The sequence below is a fragment of the Episyrphus balteatus genome, chromosome 1, assembly GCF_945859705.1.
Source record: "Episyrphus balteatus chromosome 1, idEpiBalt1.1, whole genome shotgun sequence".
Classification (NCBI taxonomy): Eukaryota; Metazoa; Arthropoda; class Insecta; order Diptera; family Syrphidae; genus Episyrphus; species Episyrphus balteatus.
The window spans coordinates 50,270,712-50,285,565 of NC_079134.1; the positions used below are offsets into that span (position 1 = coordinate 50,270,712).

Below are 14,854 nucleotides of genomic sequence, written 5' to 3' on the forward strand. Positions count from 1 at the left end.
CAACCGAATTATCAAACATTAAAAAAAAATATGATTTAACTCGAGAGAAAAAAAATTTATGTATGAGTTAAAAATTTCCCATACAAATTTGTATGGGGAAAGTATGACCCTAGAGGCACGGGTAAGTGACCTCCAAAAAATTTTTTTTTGCTAAATTCCCCTTATTTAGGCCCTAAGCTCTCGATCTAGGGGGTGGGTGTCTCCCCCGAAAACATCACTTTGGGAAATAACGGACACCCTAATATACATAGAACCTTCAAACTGAAAGGAACCCTGTTATATTTTTTGGCGTTCGGGTTTCGGGATAGGAGAGCTCTTTCGGATTACCAGATTGAAAACGACTAAGATTGAAAAAAAAACGATATCCAATTTCAAAAAAATTACCGGATATTAATTTGAAAAACACATCCCCATTCACAAAATATTTATATTCAAAACTAGATGTCGCTAAATAAAAAAAAAATTGTACTAGAATATCTGTCACAGAATTGTACCAAAAAGACACGTAGTTTTCTGTCAACCAAAAAGCTGTCAAATACAAAATTATTTTTTTTTGTATATTTCATGAAATTATTTTGATTATTCCCAAAAAGAACCACATCCATACGGTGACGATAGATAATCAAAAATAATTAATTAAATAAAAAAAAAACTAGAGTGCATATCACAAGTAGTAGATAAAATTTAAAACAACCAAAAATGGCAGACATTGGTACGTGGTACAAAAATGTACCCCGTTTCACAAAAATCTGGCTATCCGCTACAGTTGGCATAAGTGTTCTAGCTCGTTTCGGAATCTTACCCCCAGAATTATTGATTCTAGATTGGAATCCAATTTATAAAAAGTTTCAAATATGGAGATTTATAACAGCATTATTCTACTATCCACTATCGCCCAATACGGGCTTCCATTTTATGTTGAATTGTTATTTCCTCTACAATTATTCACTGCGTCTTGAGACTGACCATTTCAAAACAAGTCCCGCTGACTATTTGTTTCTGTTGATGTTCCAATGGATTTGTTGTGCGATAAGTGGAGTTATATTCAATTTGTACATTTTGATGGATCCAATGGTTTTGGCGGTTCTTTATGTCTGGTGTCAGTTGAATAAGGAAGCAATTGTTAATTTCTGGTTTGGAACAAGATTTAAGGCAATGTATTTGCCATGGGTGCTATTGGGTGTTAATTTAATTTTATCTTCAGGGTAAGAGTATTTCAGTCTTTCTACAGAATTCAAATAACTCTTGTTTTTTTTTTTCTAGTGGATTTGATTCACTTTTGGGAATACTTATTGGACATTTGTATTTCTTTTTGAAATTCCAATATCCCCAAGAATTGGGAGGGCATTCATTCCTTGAAACACCTGGCATTTTGTAAGTATTATTAATTTTTTGATTGACTATTTTTTATTATTATTTTTTTTTTTTTGACGAAAAGACAAATGTTTGATGATGACGTGGTCTTTAAGTTAAAAGTATGTTGAAATCAATTTCACATATTCACGGCTTATTTCGCAAAGACGAGACAAGACGTGGTTTTATGTTTTATGTGGGCGAGTTAAATAAAATTGATTTGTCTTAAGATGATTAAGAAAGTCAGACTCAGTTCTCAATTATTTTAAGTTTTTGGATGATTTTATTTGATTCCAATCAAAGATTTATAAGGTAGTTATTATTTTATTTATGTTATCAAAAATGTTTCAAGAAAGTGTGTCTTGATAACAAGGCACAAATTTTTGTGTCGGTAAAAATGCTAGTCATGCTTTATCTTGTACCATTAAAAAAACTCAAAGTAGGTACTATGTAAACTTAGAAAGCAATTAAGCAAAATTATGTTGAAATATATGCTTCGACTAATATGATAGTCAAGGTAAAGGTTTTTAAACAGAGACAAAGTATGATGGATTCCCATTACCTTTATTAAAAATTTGAATTTAAGCTAAATTATGCCGACTTTTCACGAGTCGATTTTAGACGCACGATATGTCGGTCGACTAGGATTTGTCACTTAAGTCGCCTGCGACTTACGTTCACACCATTCGGAAAGCTTAGCCGCACGGCAAAAATCGACTCGTGAAAAGTCCCCATTAGCCAGCTATAAGACTACGATTCAAGAGCAACTCTTCGATAATACCTCCACAGAGCTGTTGGCTCTTAGACTATAAACTAAGTAATCAAATCGGTATCAAATCATTTCTTCATACAGTTACTTAGCTCAAGAACTGTCAATTTATGAGATAGTTCCTCAAATTCAGGTAGTACCTGTTTAATTTACTAATCGTTTATTCAAATCGGTATCAAGTGATTTATTCACACAAGTACTAACCTTTAGTACTGTTACATTGGTATCGACTATTATTTAGAACCTAAATTCTCAAATCATGTTCTTGATGCGCTTTTAATGTATTTTAATAATGTGTAAGATTTAACGCGCAGTGTATATGGGAACATAAACACTGCGCGTCACTTCAAAAGGAACAAGAATTATGCTCAAGAAAACTTAGCAGAATTTTGGTTTTGCATTTTCAAAGAGGAACTTTTAACAAACAATGCTATAAAAATAAAAACCCCAAAACAGAAACAGTATGGCTATTAGTTGCGTTTTTTCGCATTGCTTCACAAAACACAATGTTTATTTTGCGTCACTTGAATAAAAACAATCTCAAAAAATCGATACAAATCATTGACAATATTAATTTTACACGGGTCGTTTGAACGCGACACTACTCGAAGTGTCTTGCACTCCATATGTTTTGATGCAGAAATGTTCCTTGGGGTCTAAATAGTAAGAAAAAAGCTTTTTTAAAATTTTCTATCGAGCTATTCGTTTTTTATGAGCTTAATAAGTTATGAAAAAACGTACTTTTACGTACTTTTTCACACGTTTTTGTTAATAACTCTGTTTATAATAATAGTAGAAACTCAAATAATGGCTCTATTTTTAGAAGAAATATGCCTCTTTTTAACGGCATTTTAATCAAATTAGTGGCATTTTTAGATCTTCAGATATTCGAATCTAAGTCCGTTCATTTTTTCTGCACAATTCGATTTCACTAATCAAAAAGTTTTTTTTTTATAGAAGTCAGGGTATACTTTTCTAATGGTTTTTCGTATGCTGAACTCGAATCCGAAGTCAAAAAAATTCCATCACATCAAGTTTTTGAGATATTACCGTAAGAAAATCAAAAATACCCTTTTTTAACAGTTTTTGAGGTTATGTCATCTTGCGTGATAATTTTTTATAATTACATTTGTTGCGGTTTCTTAAAGAACTAAGTTTCTTCTTTTAAAATCCGTTTAAATCATTTCGATATCGCTTTTCTTCTCCCAGAAATCCTAAAATCAATTTAACATGTTTGGTGAATATTCTCTATGAAAAAAAATCTTATGTTCGTTTGGGTTTTATGGCAAATCGCAAAAGAATTTTTGCATTCCTTAAAGTTTTTTGGTTAGTCAAAAATTTTCTTACCCATAAACTTACCAAAAAACTCAAAGGAATGCAAAAATTTTTTACGATTTGCCATAAAACCCAAACGAACATAAGATTTTTTTTCATAGAGAATATTCACCAAACATGTTAAATTGATTTTAGGATTTCTCGGAGAAGAAAAGCGATATCGAAATGATTTAAACGGATTTTAAAAGAAGAAACTTAGTTCTTTAAGAAACCGCAACAAATGTAATTATAAAAAATTATCACGCAAGATGACATAACCTCAAAAACTGTTAAAAAAGGGTATTTTTGATTTTCTTACGGTAATATCTCAAAAACTTGATGTGATGGAATTTTTTTGACTTCGGATTCGAGTTCAGCATACGAAAAACCATTAGAAAAGTATACCCTGACTTCTATAAAAAAAACTTTTTGATTAGTGAAATCGAATTGTGCAGAAAAAATGAACGGACTTAGATTCGAATATCTGAAGATCTAAAAATGCCACTAATTTGATTAAAATGCCGTTAAAAAGAGGCATATTTCTTCTAAAAATAGAGCCATTATTTGAGTTTCTACTATTATTATAAACAGAGTTATTAACAAAAACGTGTGAAAAAGTACGTAAAAGTACGTTTTTTCATAACTTATTAAGCTCATAAAAAACGAATAGCTCGATAGAAAATTTTAGAAAAGCTTTTTTCTTACTATTTAGACCCCAAGGAACATTTCTGCATCAAAACATATGGAGTGCAAAACACTTCGAGTAGTGTCGCGTTCAAACGACCCGTGTTTAGTAATGCAATGTTAAACTTTGACAATATTTGTACATTATAACCAATCATAGACTAAGTGCTACCAATAGGTACCACGGAAAAGGCAGAAATAGAAGCTAACAAAATAACAATATTTTAAGTTCACTAAGATAAAAAAAAAGTTAACTATATTATAGTTGCAGTAACTGGGTGACCGAGCTTTGCTCGGTATCTTTAAATGTCATAACTTTCAGTGAAAAAAGTCAACTGTAAACAGCAATTTTTTGGAGTGGGTTTGAGTTTGCAATGACCAGTTTTTTCGCGGGTTACAAAACACCACATTCCCACTTTATAATCCAGTTTATTTACGTTTGAATACACATACGACGATCAGCAATGGATAGAAGGGTTACAGGAATCTGCATTATCGAAAATGCCTACAGCAATGAGATCCCTTTTTGTTCAAATTTTAATTTACGTGTCAGAAAAATTTGGATGGTGTACATAAAGTTAATCTTTTTTTTCAAGTTTAGCCTTGTCGGCTTGTTGTGAGTTATTTTATTTTTATACGTTAACAATAGTTGCATTTAAACAAAAGAAAAACGTAAGACAAAGGTAATGTGTGTAGGGTTGCCAACGGTACTCTAAACAAGAGTATTGTACTCTATTTCACGTGTTTGTACTCTATAATCTATAAATCTGATAGAGTACGTCAAAATACTCTTTTTTTACTTAATACTATGTTTCCACCTACTCTTAATCCGAGATTTAGCTAAGTAGATTTAGAATAAATCTCGAGATTTATTTTAAATCTACTTCGCTAAATCTCAGATTTGGGTTCAGCTACCCTAAATCTAAGATTTTCACCTACTTTCAATCCAAGATTTAGAATAAAAGTGATAAATGTGCTAAATCTACTTAGCTAAATCTCAGATTTAGCGTAGGTGAAAACATAGTATAAGGCTAAGTGTACCACCACATAAACATCTTAACGTTTACAAATTGGTGGGTAACTTTCATATTTATAGATAATTGAATGAAAAAGAAAACGAGGCTTAAAATATTCGACCGTATAATTTCTAAATATGAACAATTGTAATTTACAGAGTCAAAACACTATAATTTTGGTCGTTGTTTTAGTATGACCTACTTGTTTTGTTTGTTTCTTAGTCAGACTTAAAATTTAATTTTTTAAATTTTGTTTTGGAATGAAATTGAATCAAAGGAAGGAGTAAGTTTTTTTTCAAAAAATTAAACTTTATTTTTTTTTTTAATAGAAAAAAATGAATGGCAAATGATGCTATTTTTCTTGATTTTGCAATGTTTGAACTGGCGTAACTTTTGCTAGTTTCAATATAATTCATCGAAATAAAAAAATTTATAGAATATTAATACCTTGATTTTTTTTACAAAAAAAGGTTTTAAATATTAAGTGAAGAAAAATGTTAAAAAGAATTTTTTACTTTTTCAGAAATATTAGTTTAATTTTTTTTTATCCAAATTTTGTTCTCTATTTTACTTTGTTTTGTTTGAGACCTCAAAACATTAGATTTTTTCTTGTAAAAAATCAAGGTATTTATGTTTGAGTTAAGCTTCTTATTTCTTTTTATTTCGATGAATTTATTGGTAACTGCAAAAATTGTGAGCTATATACTATCTGTTCTTACAACTTCACCATTCACTGAGAGAGTATTTTTGGTCATGAATATAAGGTGGTGAGATGAGAGGAATAGGGCTCCATTGAAATTGATCAAAAATGAACTCTTAATTTATATGAATTTTGAATTTGACCGTTTAGAGTTATACACATAGTTTAAAAACAACAAAAATATTTTTATATACTGCAAGAAGTACCAAAAAATACATTTTCAAGACATGAAATAAACGGTACTCTTCTTTTTTTAAATGTATTCTTTTTTTTCGTCTCTTAAATCAAATATACTTTATTCCTTCTTGAAAAAGTTGGCAACCCTAAATGTGTGATACCTAATTAACAAATTACTTAAAAGTTTCAATACATGATCAAAAAAGTCATGATCTAAACATTTTTGTTTAGTTATTGTAACAAAAAGTAAAAGAACAATGCGTAAAAAATGGAACCATCCTTCAAAATTTTATTGAAATCGTTGAATCTGTCTCCGCGAAAAAAAAAACTAATGTAAGAGAAAATACTTCCAAAATGTTGTATTTGCCTAGAGGAAAAAACCCTCAAAATTTCATCGAAATCCTTAAAATTGTTACAAAAAAAAATTCCATGTTAAAAAAGTGGGCGTGGAAGTGGGCGGATTTTTTCAAAAATACTTCCAAACTTTTTACTCACTTAGATAAACAAACCCCGAAAATTTCATCGAAATCCTTAAAGTGGTTACCAAAAAAAATTCCATGTTAAAAAAGTGGGCGTGGCAGTGGGCGGATTTTTTCAAAAAAAAATTCCAAAACTTTTGACTCGCTAAGATAAACAAACCCTGAAAATTTCATCGAAATCGTTAGAGCCGTTCCCGAAAGAACTTATATGTTAAAAAAGTGGGCGTGGCAGTGGGCGGATTTTTCCAAAAATACTTCCAAAATTTTTGACTCGCTAAGATAAACAAACCCTGAAAATTTCATCGAAATCGTTAGAGCCGTTCCCGAAAAAACTTATATGTTAAAAAAGTGGGCGTGGCAGTGGGCGGATTTTTCCAAAAAATTTTTACTCGCTTAGATGAACAAACCCTGAAAATTTCATCGAAATTGTTAGAGCCGTTTCCGAGATCCCAATTTTATATATATTTATATACATTCATATATATATATAAACAATTTTAGCTCGTTTAAAGTTATAAGATTCGAATTGAAAATAAATGAGCAAAGAGTGTTTTTTTTTAAGGAAAACATATCAACTTAGTAGACCTAGATACATGAGTCCTATTTTATTGGTTTATGAAAGAATTACTTTTATCACCACCAAAGGCCACTAAAATGTGTTATACAGTAGATGACGGATATAAGAAAGTCTCATATAATAAAAACATGCATATAAGACAGATATTTCAAAACACCATGCACATTCTAATAAAATTATGTGTTAAATTAACTTCTTAAATGAAAAACGTTTATAAGAAAAACACTGATATAAGAAACTTGTTCTGATATAAAATTTCATTCACTAAATAGAAAATAAAACGTCTATAAGAAATTCACCAGTATTAACATGCAAATGATGCACCGTGTAACTTCCATAATATTTCTTTATCCACCCTTATTGAGCTGCAAAAAAACTGACAGACTGAGGATGAGCAAGAAAGAAAAAAACAACCCACACATTGTTTACGGTTCGTTTGTTGTGGTTTAAAAATTTCAACAGCGCAGATGCAACATTCATTCTGAATGAAAAAGAAAGTTTATTTCACAAGCAATAATACTTATTGAATCTTTAAATTGTGGAAAATGTAATTTTTTTAATTTTTAAGAAGTTATCAAACACTTTAAGCACTTTCTCCAATAAGGTCCACGATTGTGTACAGTGCAAGTGCATTTTCAATATTAGTTTCTATTTATGCATTTTCTGTGGTGCCTAATGGCTTTTCTTAGCCTATAATTGGTTATAATGTTAAAAAAATATCAAAGTTTAACATTGCTTGACTTAAATTGATGTTTTCCATAATTTTTCATCATTTTTATCTAATTTTAGAGCTTGTTTCTATTTAAGTGACGAAAAAAAACTTTGTGCTTTGTGAAGTAATGCGAAAAAACGCAACTAGTAGCCAAATGGTTTTTGATTTAGTTCACCAATAATTGCTTTTGTTGATACTAGAGGTAAAATATTGAACTGGTTCTCGTCTTATCTTCAAAACAGATCTCATTTAGTTAGAGTTAATTCTATTCTGAGTGCTTTGTGAAAAAAATTTAAATAAATGTCAAATTATCTTCAAATGATAAAATATTTATCACAAACAAATATTGTTGTGAAGAACAACTTTGAATAGTTCCTCAGAAGATAATTTGGGTGCATTTATTGGTGCGATGTACTACTGCATGGCAACCACTTTTACAGACCAAATTGCAAAGCTAAATATGTGCATTATGATAAACCTAATTATCTACTATGTTTTCGACAAAAATTAGATAAGTAGGTACTTCTTCACATGATAAAATATTTATCAAAATCAAATAATCTTATGGAGAAGAACTTTGATATTCTATCAAGCATTCCGCAATTTGTAAAAAAATAATCGACAAAAAGATTATCATTTCACAGTTTGAGAATCTTTACAAATATTTTAAATCATGCCTGATTCAATATATTCTTAACAGTTTATATAAATAAAAGTTTACATATTCTTAGCAGTTGGGCATCAGAGCAAATTACTAAAAGTAAAAAAAAAATAAAAATAAAACGATGTAACACCATATTATATTTATTATGATTAAGCAAATCCCTTCTAGAACATGACATACCATGCTGAGGAAGTCCTTCAACAGGAAGTTACAACCCCTTATTACATGCAAAAAAACTCATTAGAGTAATGTTACATACGAGAATCATCATTTCCTTTTTTTAAATCACTTTCTATTCTAAAACTGAGACATCTCTATGTCTAAAAAGTAACCTGCAGGTGGTTACAATATAATCATTAAGATCGGCTAATTTTGTGTCTGTTCCTTGAGCTAAAACAATATCACTTAAGGCTCCATATGTAGGGTTCGGCGGGTTGACCTCTGAAAGCGTCTACTTCAATTTTTGTAATGAATTTTTGACGAGTTTTTGGTCCTGCTTCTTCTTCGCGGTTGTGTTCAAATTTCGTATACTATTGCCTTCTGAAGCGGCTCCTCAGCGCTTCTTCTTTGTACATGCCAGTACCAGCATAGTCGGTCGTGCGTTATTTCTTCCAAGACTGTATTTTTTGATGGGAAGGCTTCTTCGGATTTTCTTACTTTTACGATCAAACTATGTAACTCCCCATCATGTTACTTGTCATACAAAAAATCTTTATCTTAAAAAGATTTCTTTTTAATGTAGGCTTAAAGTAAATTGTTTTAAATATAAGAAAAGTCACTAAAATTATACAACCATCTTCATCTTAGCTGCTCTCCTATGATTTTTACACTGTCTCTCTTCCCCATATTAAGAAGCGGGTTCTCCCCCATATTATGATTGTCAAATATCAATTTAATATTTGATAAATGTGCCCTTAATTATGAAAGTGGACTAAGTCACTCCTAAAAATGGCATCAAATCTAGCCTAAAAATAATTATTATTTAAGGGGTAAAGTTTATTTGAAAGCGAAATTGCAGTAAATGAACTTCTTTATTGCTCCTCTAGTGTATTCATAAAATAAATATAGATAAATCGTTATAAGAAAATTATTACGTAATTTTTCTTCAAACAATGCAAAAAGTGACTTAGTCCACTTTCATAATCATGGGCACAAATATTGATTTTACGGTCTTTGAATCTCAATTTAGTAAGAAATTAGCCAAACAAAAATATTTAATATTTGCCGTGTTTTATTTTCCTTGTGATCCAGATCAGATCATTGTTTTCATTAGTTTTACAATAAAAGCAGGATTTTGTTTTGTTAATGTTTTGTAAATAAAAACAATGATCTGGATCATGAGGAAAATAAAATACAGCTAATATTAATAATACCTATTGGCATATTCAATGCCCAAAACCTTTATTAATGAAGTTTTCTTTGACGGGTGCAATCCCATCGGAAACTTCGAAGACGATTTAACAGAAATAACGAAATTGACCACACTCCCGCGTAGGAATTAGATTATTTATGTTTTAATGATTAAGGGCCAATTTTTTAAACCTCAGTTAGGGCTTCTTATTCCTAGGAATATCTTTTTTTTATATTGGCGTTATTCCTTTGATAGTCTAACTGATGATTGAAAAATCAGGGCTAAGTTAAATAAATTGAAACTAATCAATAACTTCTTACTTGCAGGAAATCCTATTTCCCTGATGTTTCTGGTGGAGTTCATGGATTCGGCATTCCTCCAGTCAATCAACGACCAACTGAAAGAAATGCCCCTCGACCAGGTAATCGATTATTCGGAAATGCGTGGGGTGCAGGAAATACATTGGGACGAAATTAAAAATATGTAAAATCATTTTGATCATTTTCTGAAGAACCAACATAACTGTGTTCTAAGTTCATTCATCAAAAAGCCTATTATCTTAGACTAATTTATGGACTATCTTCAAACTATTTTCTATATAAGTCGTATTTTTTAATATGTCGGTGTGTAAATAAATAATAATGATTTAGTAATTAAAATAATTAACGTTAAAAAAAATTTGTAATAAACAAAACATACAAAAAAAAACAATAATAATAATATTTTTGATTAATTATTTGATGTCACACAGAAGTGCAACTCCTCGAAGAATCCAATGTTCTGGTGGTTTCAGTGAAGCAACCCACAATGGAGTAATGTAATTTAAATCTGTACGATTCATCTTTTTATAAACAGGACACTAGAGAGAAGAGAGTATTTAATTTTTGATAGTTCATAGAATTTAGTTATAGTTCTCACTCACTGTGTAAAGTTTTGGATTCTTTGGTGCAACTGAATTTATCGCGTATATATGAACAACAGGCATTGCTACGTAGAGCACTTTATTTGTAGCTTCAATGAGTCTAGATGTTTTTCGGTCCCAACCGGCTCCATCGACAAATAAACCATGTATAAATACACCCTCTTTCGGTGGTTTCTTGCATTCTTCCATGGATAATCTTAGCACATCGTTGTGCATGGTAACTTGATCCAGTGCCCATCCATGGTGAGCTCTTGCGACCTCTTGTTTCATAGCTGTTAGGAAACCTTGAGGATTAAAGAAACCCGACATCCAGAATACCACTGGTCGACTCTGAAAATAGATTTTTTTTTACAAAGATTGTTGTAAGGGTAAATTCACAAACGTCAAATTTTTTGGTAGTGATTACACATCACTGCTTTTTTGCGATGCTGATCGTTGCTCAGCCGATGACGATGCGATGCTGATTGACAAAAAGTTTTACGTTTAAAAACAATTTTTGCTTAATGATAGAAATGACTAATAAAAACTCTTTGTTGTAATTAAAATCTGGAGCCACACATTTTATCTCTCAAAGAACTTTCCTCCACAATACTGACTTCGATTTTTTGCCTGCCATAAATTCACCTTCATAATTTAATTTGGTTTCTACTAGGTTTAATTTGTGGGCTGGTAAAATATTCCCTGAAATTCATCAAATTAATTAATTTAACTTGATTAAATACTTTTCATTGTCCTTTTCCGCCTTTTTTACTCCAAATCGCGTCGGCATCAACAATTTATCAAGAAAATTCTTGATGCTTTTTTGTTTGATATTTGCGCATCAGTTTATTCAAATTTGCAATAATGAACGATTGACAATTTAAGTGATGCTATTTATTTGCGTTAATGAACGTGATACAGGAATGACCGCAAATCATCTCTGCAGTGATGCGTTTGTGAATTTACACAAAGTTTTTAACAATAAGAAAAGTGTGATTGATTTTTTTTATTTATTCGCGCATTCACTTATAAGAAAAAAATCCTGGTTAAAACCCACCAATTATCACATGAAGAAGTAAATTGTGCAAAATGCGAATGAAATGGCAATGAATTAGGAGATAATAGGTTTCAGTGAGAATTTTTGAATCTTGGTCAAACTAAAAAATATAATTTTTTTAATCATGGCACTTAGAAATAAAAAAATAATTTTTTTTTGTAGAGAGGCACGTTACACAAAAATACTCAGAAAACTTTTCTTCGATAGCCTTAAGCATTTAAGAATAAAAGACAAAATATGTGATTTTTTCGATATAGTCCTCTCTCTGAAACCTTATTTTCTAAACGATGAAAAGTGCGGAAAACCAGCTCTTAAGCATTATGCTCTATAAAATAAGTTTAAAAAACTTTTCAAATACAGCGTTTAAGAAGAGTTATGCACGAAACCCCGTATTTTTTTAAATCTTTTTCCAAATTAAATAAAAAATATAGCTCTGAGGAATAAATTTATATTATGTAGAGGAGCACATAATCTCCACATGCTTTTAAAACTTTTTTCTGGACAACATCGACCATTTGACTTAAATAGGCAAAAAACGATATTTTCGAAATACATATATGTACTTCTCTTTTAAGCGCACTACCTTCCACAAGATAAGTATTACTAGAGCATATTTTAAGCTATTTTGTGGAAAACAGTATAGCCTATAAAATAAGTATATATATGTACAATGTACATTATGTAAAAAAAGCTCATTATGAGATAAGTACAAAAATTCTCAATTTTCGAGTTTTGATCAAATTATTTTTTTTATTGACAGATTTAACAAAAAGAACGTTTTACTATCGAGGAGCACTTTATCCCCAAATTTTCAAAGGCAATTTGCCGATTTGACTCATCGTTTCCGACATTTGACATATTTTAAAATGGTCATATTTTTTGTATGAAAACAGCAAAATTTACAAGTCTTCCATTTACTTTTTATTTGATAGCTTCCCTCGTTTCAGAGTTATATGTGAAAAAGCAACATTTTCGACATTTAACATTAAATATTTTTGTTTAAGCATACATGGAACATGGGATTTTTGGGGACTTTGTTTGGGGACATTTGTTTGATCGATATTTTAATGCTTTGCAATCTATGCGAATTATTTTTGGTTTCGCTTTTTTTTATGTCTATTTTATCTAAAAACTTAAGGTGTTCTTTAAAAACTTAAAACAACGCAAAGGATTTCGGTTGATCATTTACTTATATTTTTTATAAAAATTGGATATTTTTAAAAATAAAAAAATAAATCACAACTAAAGACTTGAACATTTGTTTCATAAAAATAAATCATAGGTCATAGAATTTTGAAAGAAATCGAAATATTTTTGTCAATAATGGCTAATAAACTCAAAAAGAATTATAAGCTAGAAATGTTGGGAATACTATCTAATCTAATACCCCATTTACTAATTTTACTTTCAAAAAAGTTGAGTTGCTTGCAGAAAGTTAAGTTTTTACGAATAAAATGCACGACTGGGGTCGCACGTACTTGCTCTTATGGTAAAAGTAGATCTTATCTTAAAGCTTTTTGTACAAAAATGAGGCAAAATTATAATTCGATTTAGTTAAACATTTAAAAAATCCGTTATCAAAAAATTTTAAAACATTTTAATATTACGGTTAACCAAACGCTTTTGTATAAAAATTTTCGTTGAAATCGGGTTAGCCTTGTAAGAGATATTTTAAATCCAAAAAAACGGTTCTATGGCAGGTACCGTTAGTAACCTTCTAAAAAATATTTTTTTTTAATGAAAAGTTGGGTCTTGTTTGTTTACAAATTTTTTTATCAAAATCGTTAGAGCCGTTTTCTAGTTATTTGTAAAACTTTAAAAAATTTGTATGGGGGGTACACTTTCTCGCAAACCGAGATTTAATTTTTCTAAGATACAAGTGGTCTGTGAGTATAATTTTCATTGATCATTCGATGTTCAAACAAGATCAGTAAGGTCTTTAGATACACTTTCCGCAGCGGAGATCATCTCAAAAACAATATTAAATGTAACTTCTTTGATCAAAAAAATCATACATTGAAAAATTCGAAGAATTGACCTATGGTAGTTTACAAAATGCTGTTAAGAATATGACATTGGTCGGATTCAACGCAGATCAGCTTAACTTCTTTGGTACAGATGTCAGAGTCATTCACATTTCTCGATGTATTTCCATCATATCCGGATGTGGTCACTATGACGTATGCGTAACTTAAAAGAAATAAAACCTTTTCTATCGATTCGAATGATGAAACCAATTGGCTTTTGTTAATCGTCGGGGAACCTTTAACTTGATGTCACTGGTTATTCGAAACTGGGTTACTAAGAGATAAAGAGTTTTTTTTAAACAAATTTAGAGCTTGAATTGAGTAACAAAAAAAAAAGTTCGACTAAAAAGAAACCATGAAGCGAAAACTAAAGAATATACACTAATTTTATTTCATAACTTTCACCTGCTGACATTTAGATTACTTTACAATATTGATAGACTTCTCCGTGATGAAGAGATGGTCACATAAAAGTGAAATATGTTATTTTTGTAAGTAGAACTGATCAAAGCATTTTTTAATTTGAGTAAAAGAGTATCCGACAAAAATAAGAACCACCGAATCATTTCCCTTAGATGCATTTTTGCATATTATATTATTACTTACCCCAAAACACCAATTCTGAAATTGATTATTCCGTTCTAGCAACTCTGTAAACCAAAATCCCAAACTAGATGAAAGCCAACTGCCACGTTTCCAAACACTTGGCACTCTCGCATTGAATATATTATCCAAAGCATCTCGCAATTGTTCACTCATAATAATTGTTCCTTCAATTGCTAATAGTAAATCCTTCAAAGTAATTCTCACCAAAATTATTATCTACAAAGAAGAATGTCAGAATTAAATGATTAAAACCTTAAAGTTGCTTAAAACCTTTTGCATTCGATCAATTTCTTGTCTCAAGAAAATATTCATTGAACTCGTAGCACCCATTGCCTTAAGTCTCTCTTTTACCTCAAAAAGATCATAAGGCATAGGCATCTTGCTTAACATTTCTCTAGTTGCTCTAGCAACTTTATCTTCACGAGTTTCTCCACTTCCAGCAGAAGATTCTAATAAAAATAATCAAA

At 30.4% G+C, this 14,854-nt stretch overlaps 2 protein-coding genes across 2 annotated transcripts in view; one reads left to right on the plus strand and one right to left on the minus strand.

Moving 5' to 3' along the window:
* The first annotated feature begins 532 nt into the window (after positions 1-532).
* Positions 533-10,537, plus strand: LOC129914297 (derlin-1). Its single transcript, XM_055993477.1, has 3 exons — positions 533-1,205; positions 1,264-1,374; positions 10,123-10,537. The coding sequence occupies exons 1-3, from the start codon at positions 700-702 to the stop codon at positions 10,271-10,273; spliced, it is 768 nt and encodes a 255-aa protein (XP_055849452.1). The 5' UTR covers positions 533-699; the 3' UTR covers positions 10,274-10,537.
* Positions 10,417-14,854, minus strand: part of LOC129914289 (dynein axonemal heavy chain 8) — a 57,311-nt gene continuing 52,873 nt past the window's right edge. Inside the window, exons 34-37 of the mRNA XM_055993463.1 lie at positions 14,658-14,836; positions 14,388-14,603; positions 10,719-11,048; positions 10,417-10,655 (exon numbers count right to left, since the gene is read on the minus strand). Of these exons, the coding sequence (XP_055849438.1) occupies positions 10,530-10,655; positions 10,719-11,048; positions 14,388-14,603; positions 14,658-14,836 (851 nt within the window). The 3' untranslated portion in view covers positions 10,417-10,529. The remainder of the gene's footprint in view (positions 10,656-10,718; positions 11,049-14,387; positions 14,604-14,657; positions 14,837-14,854) is intronic.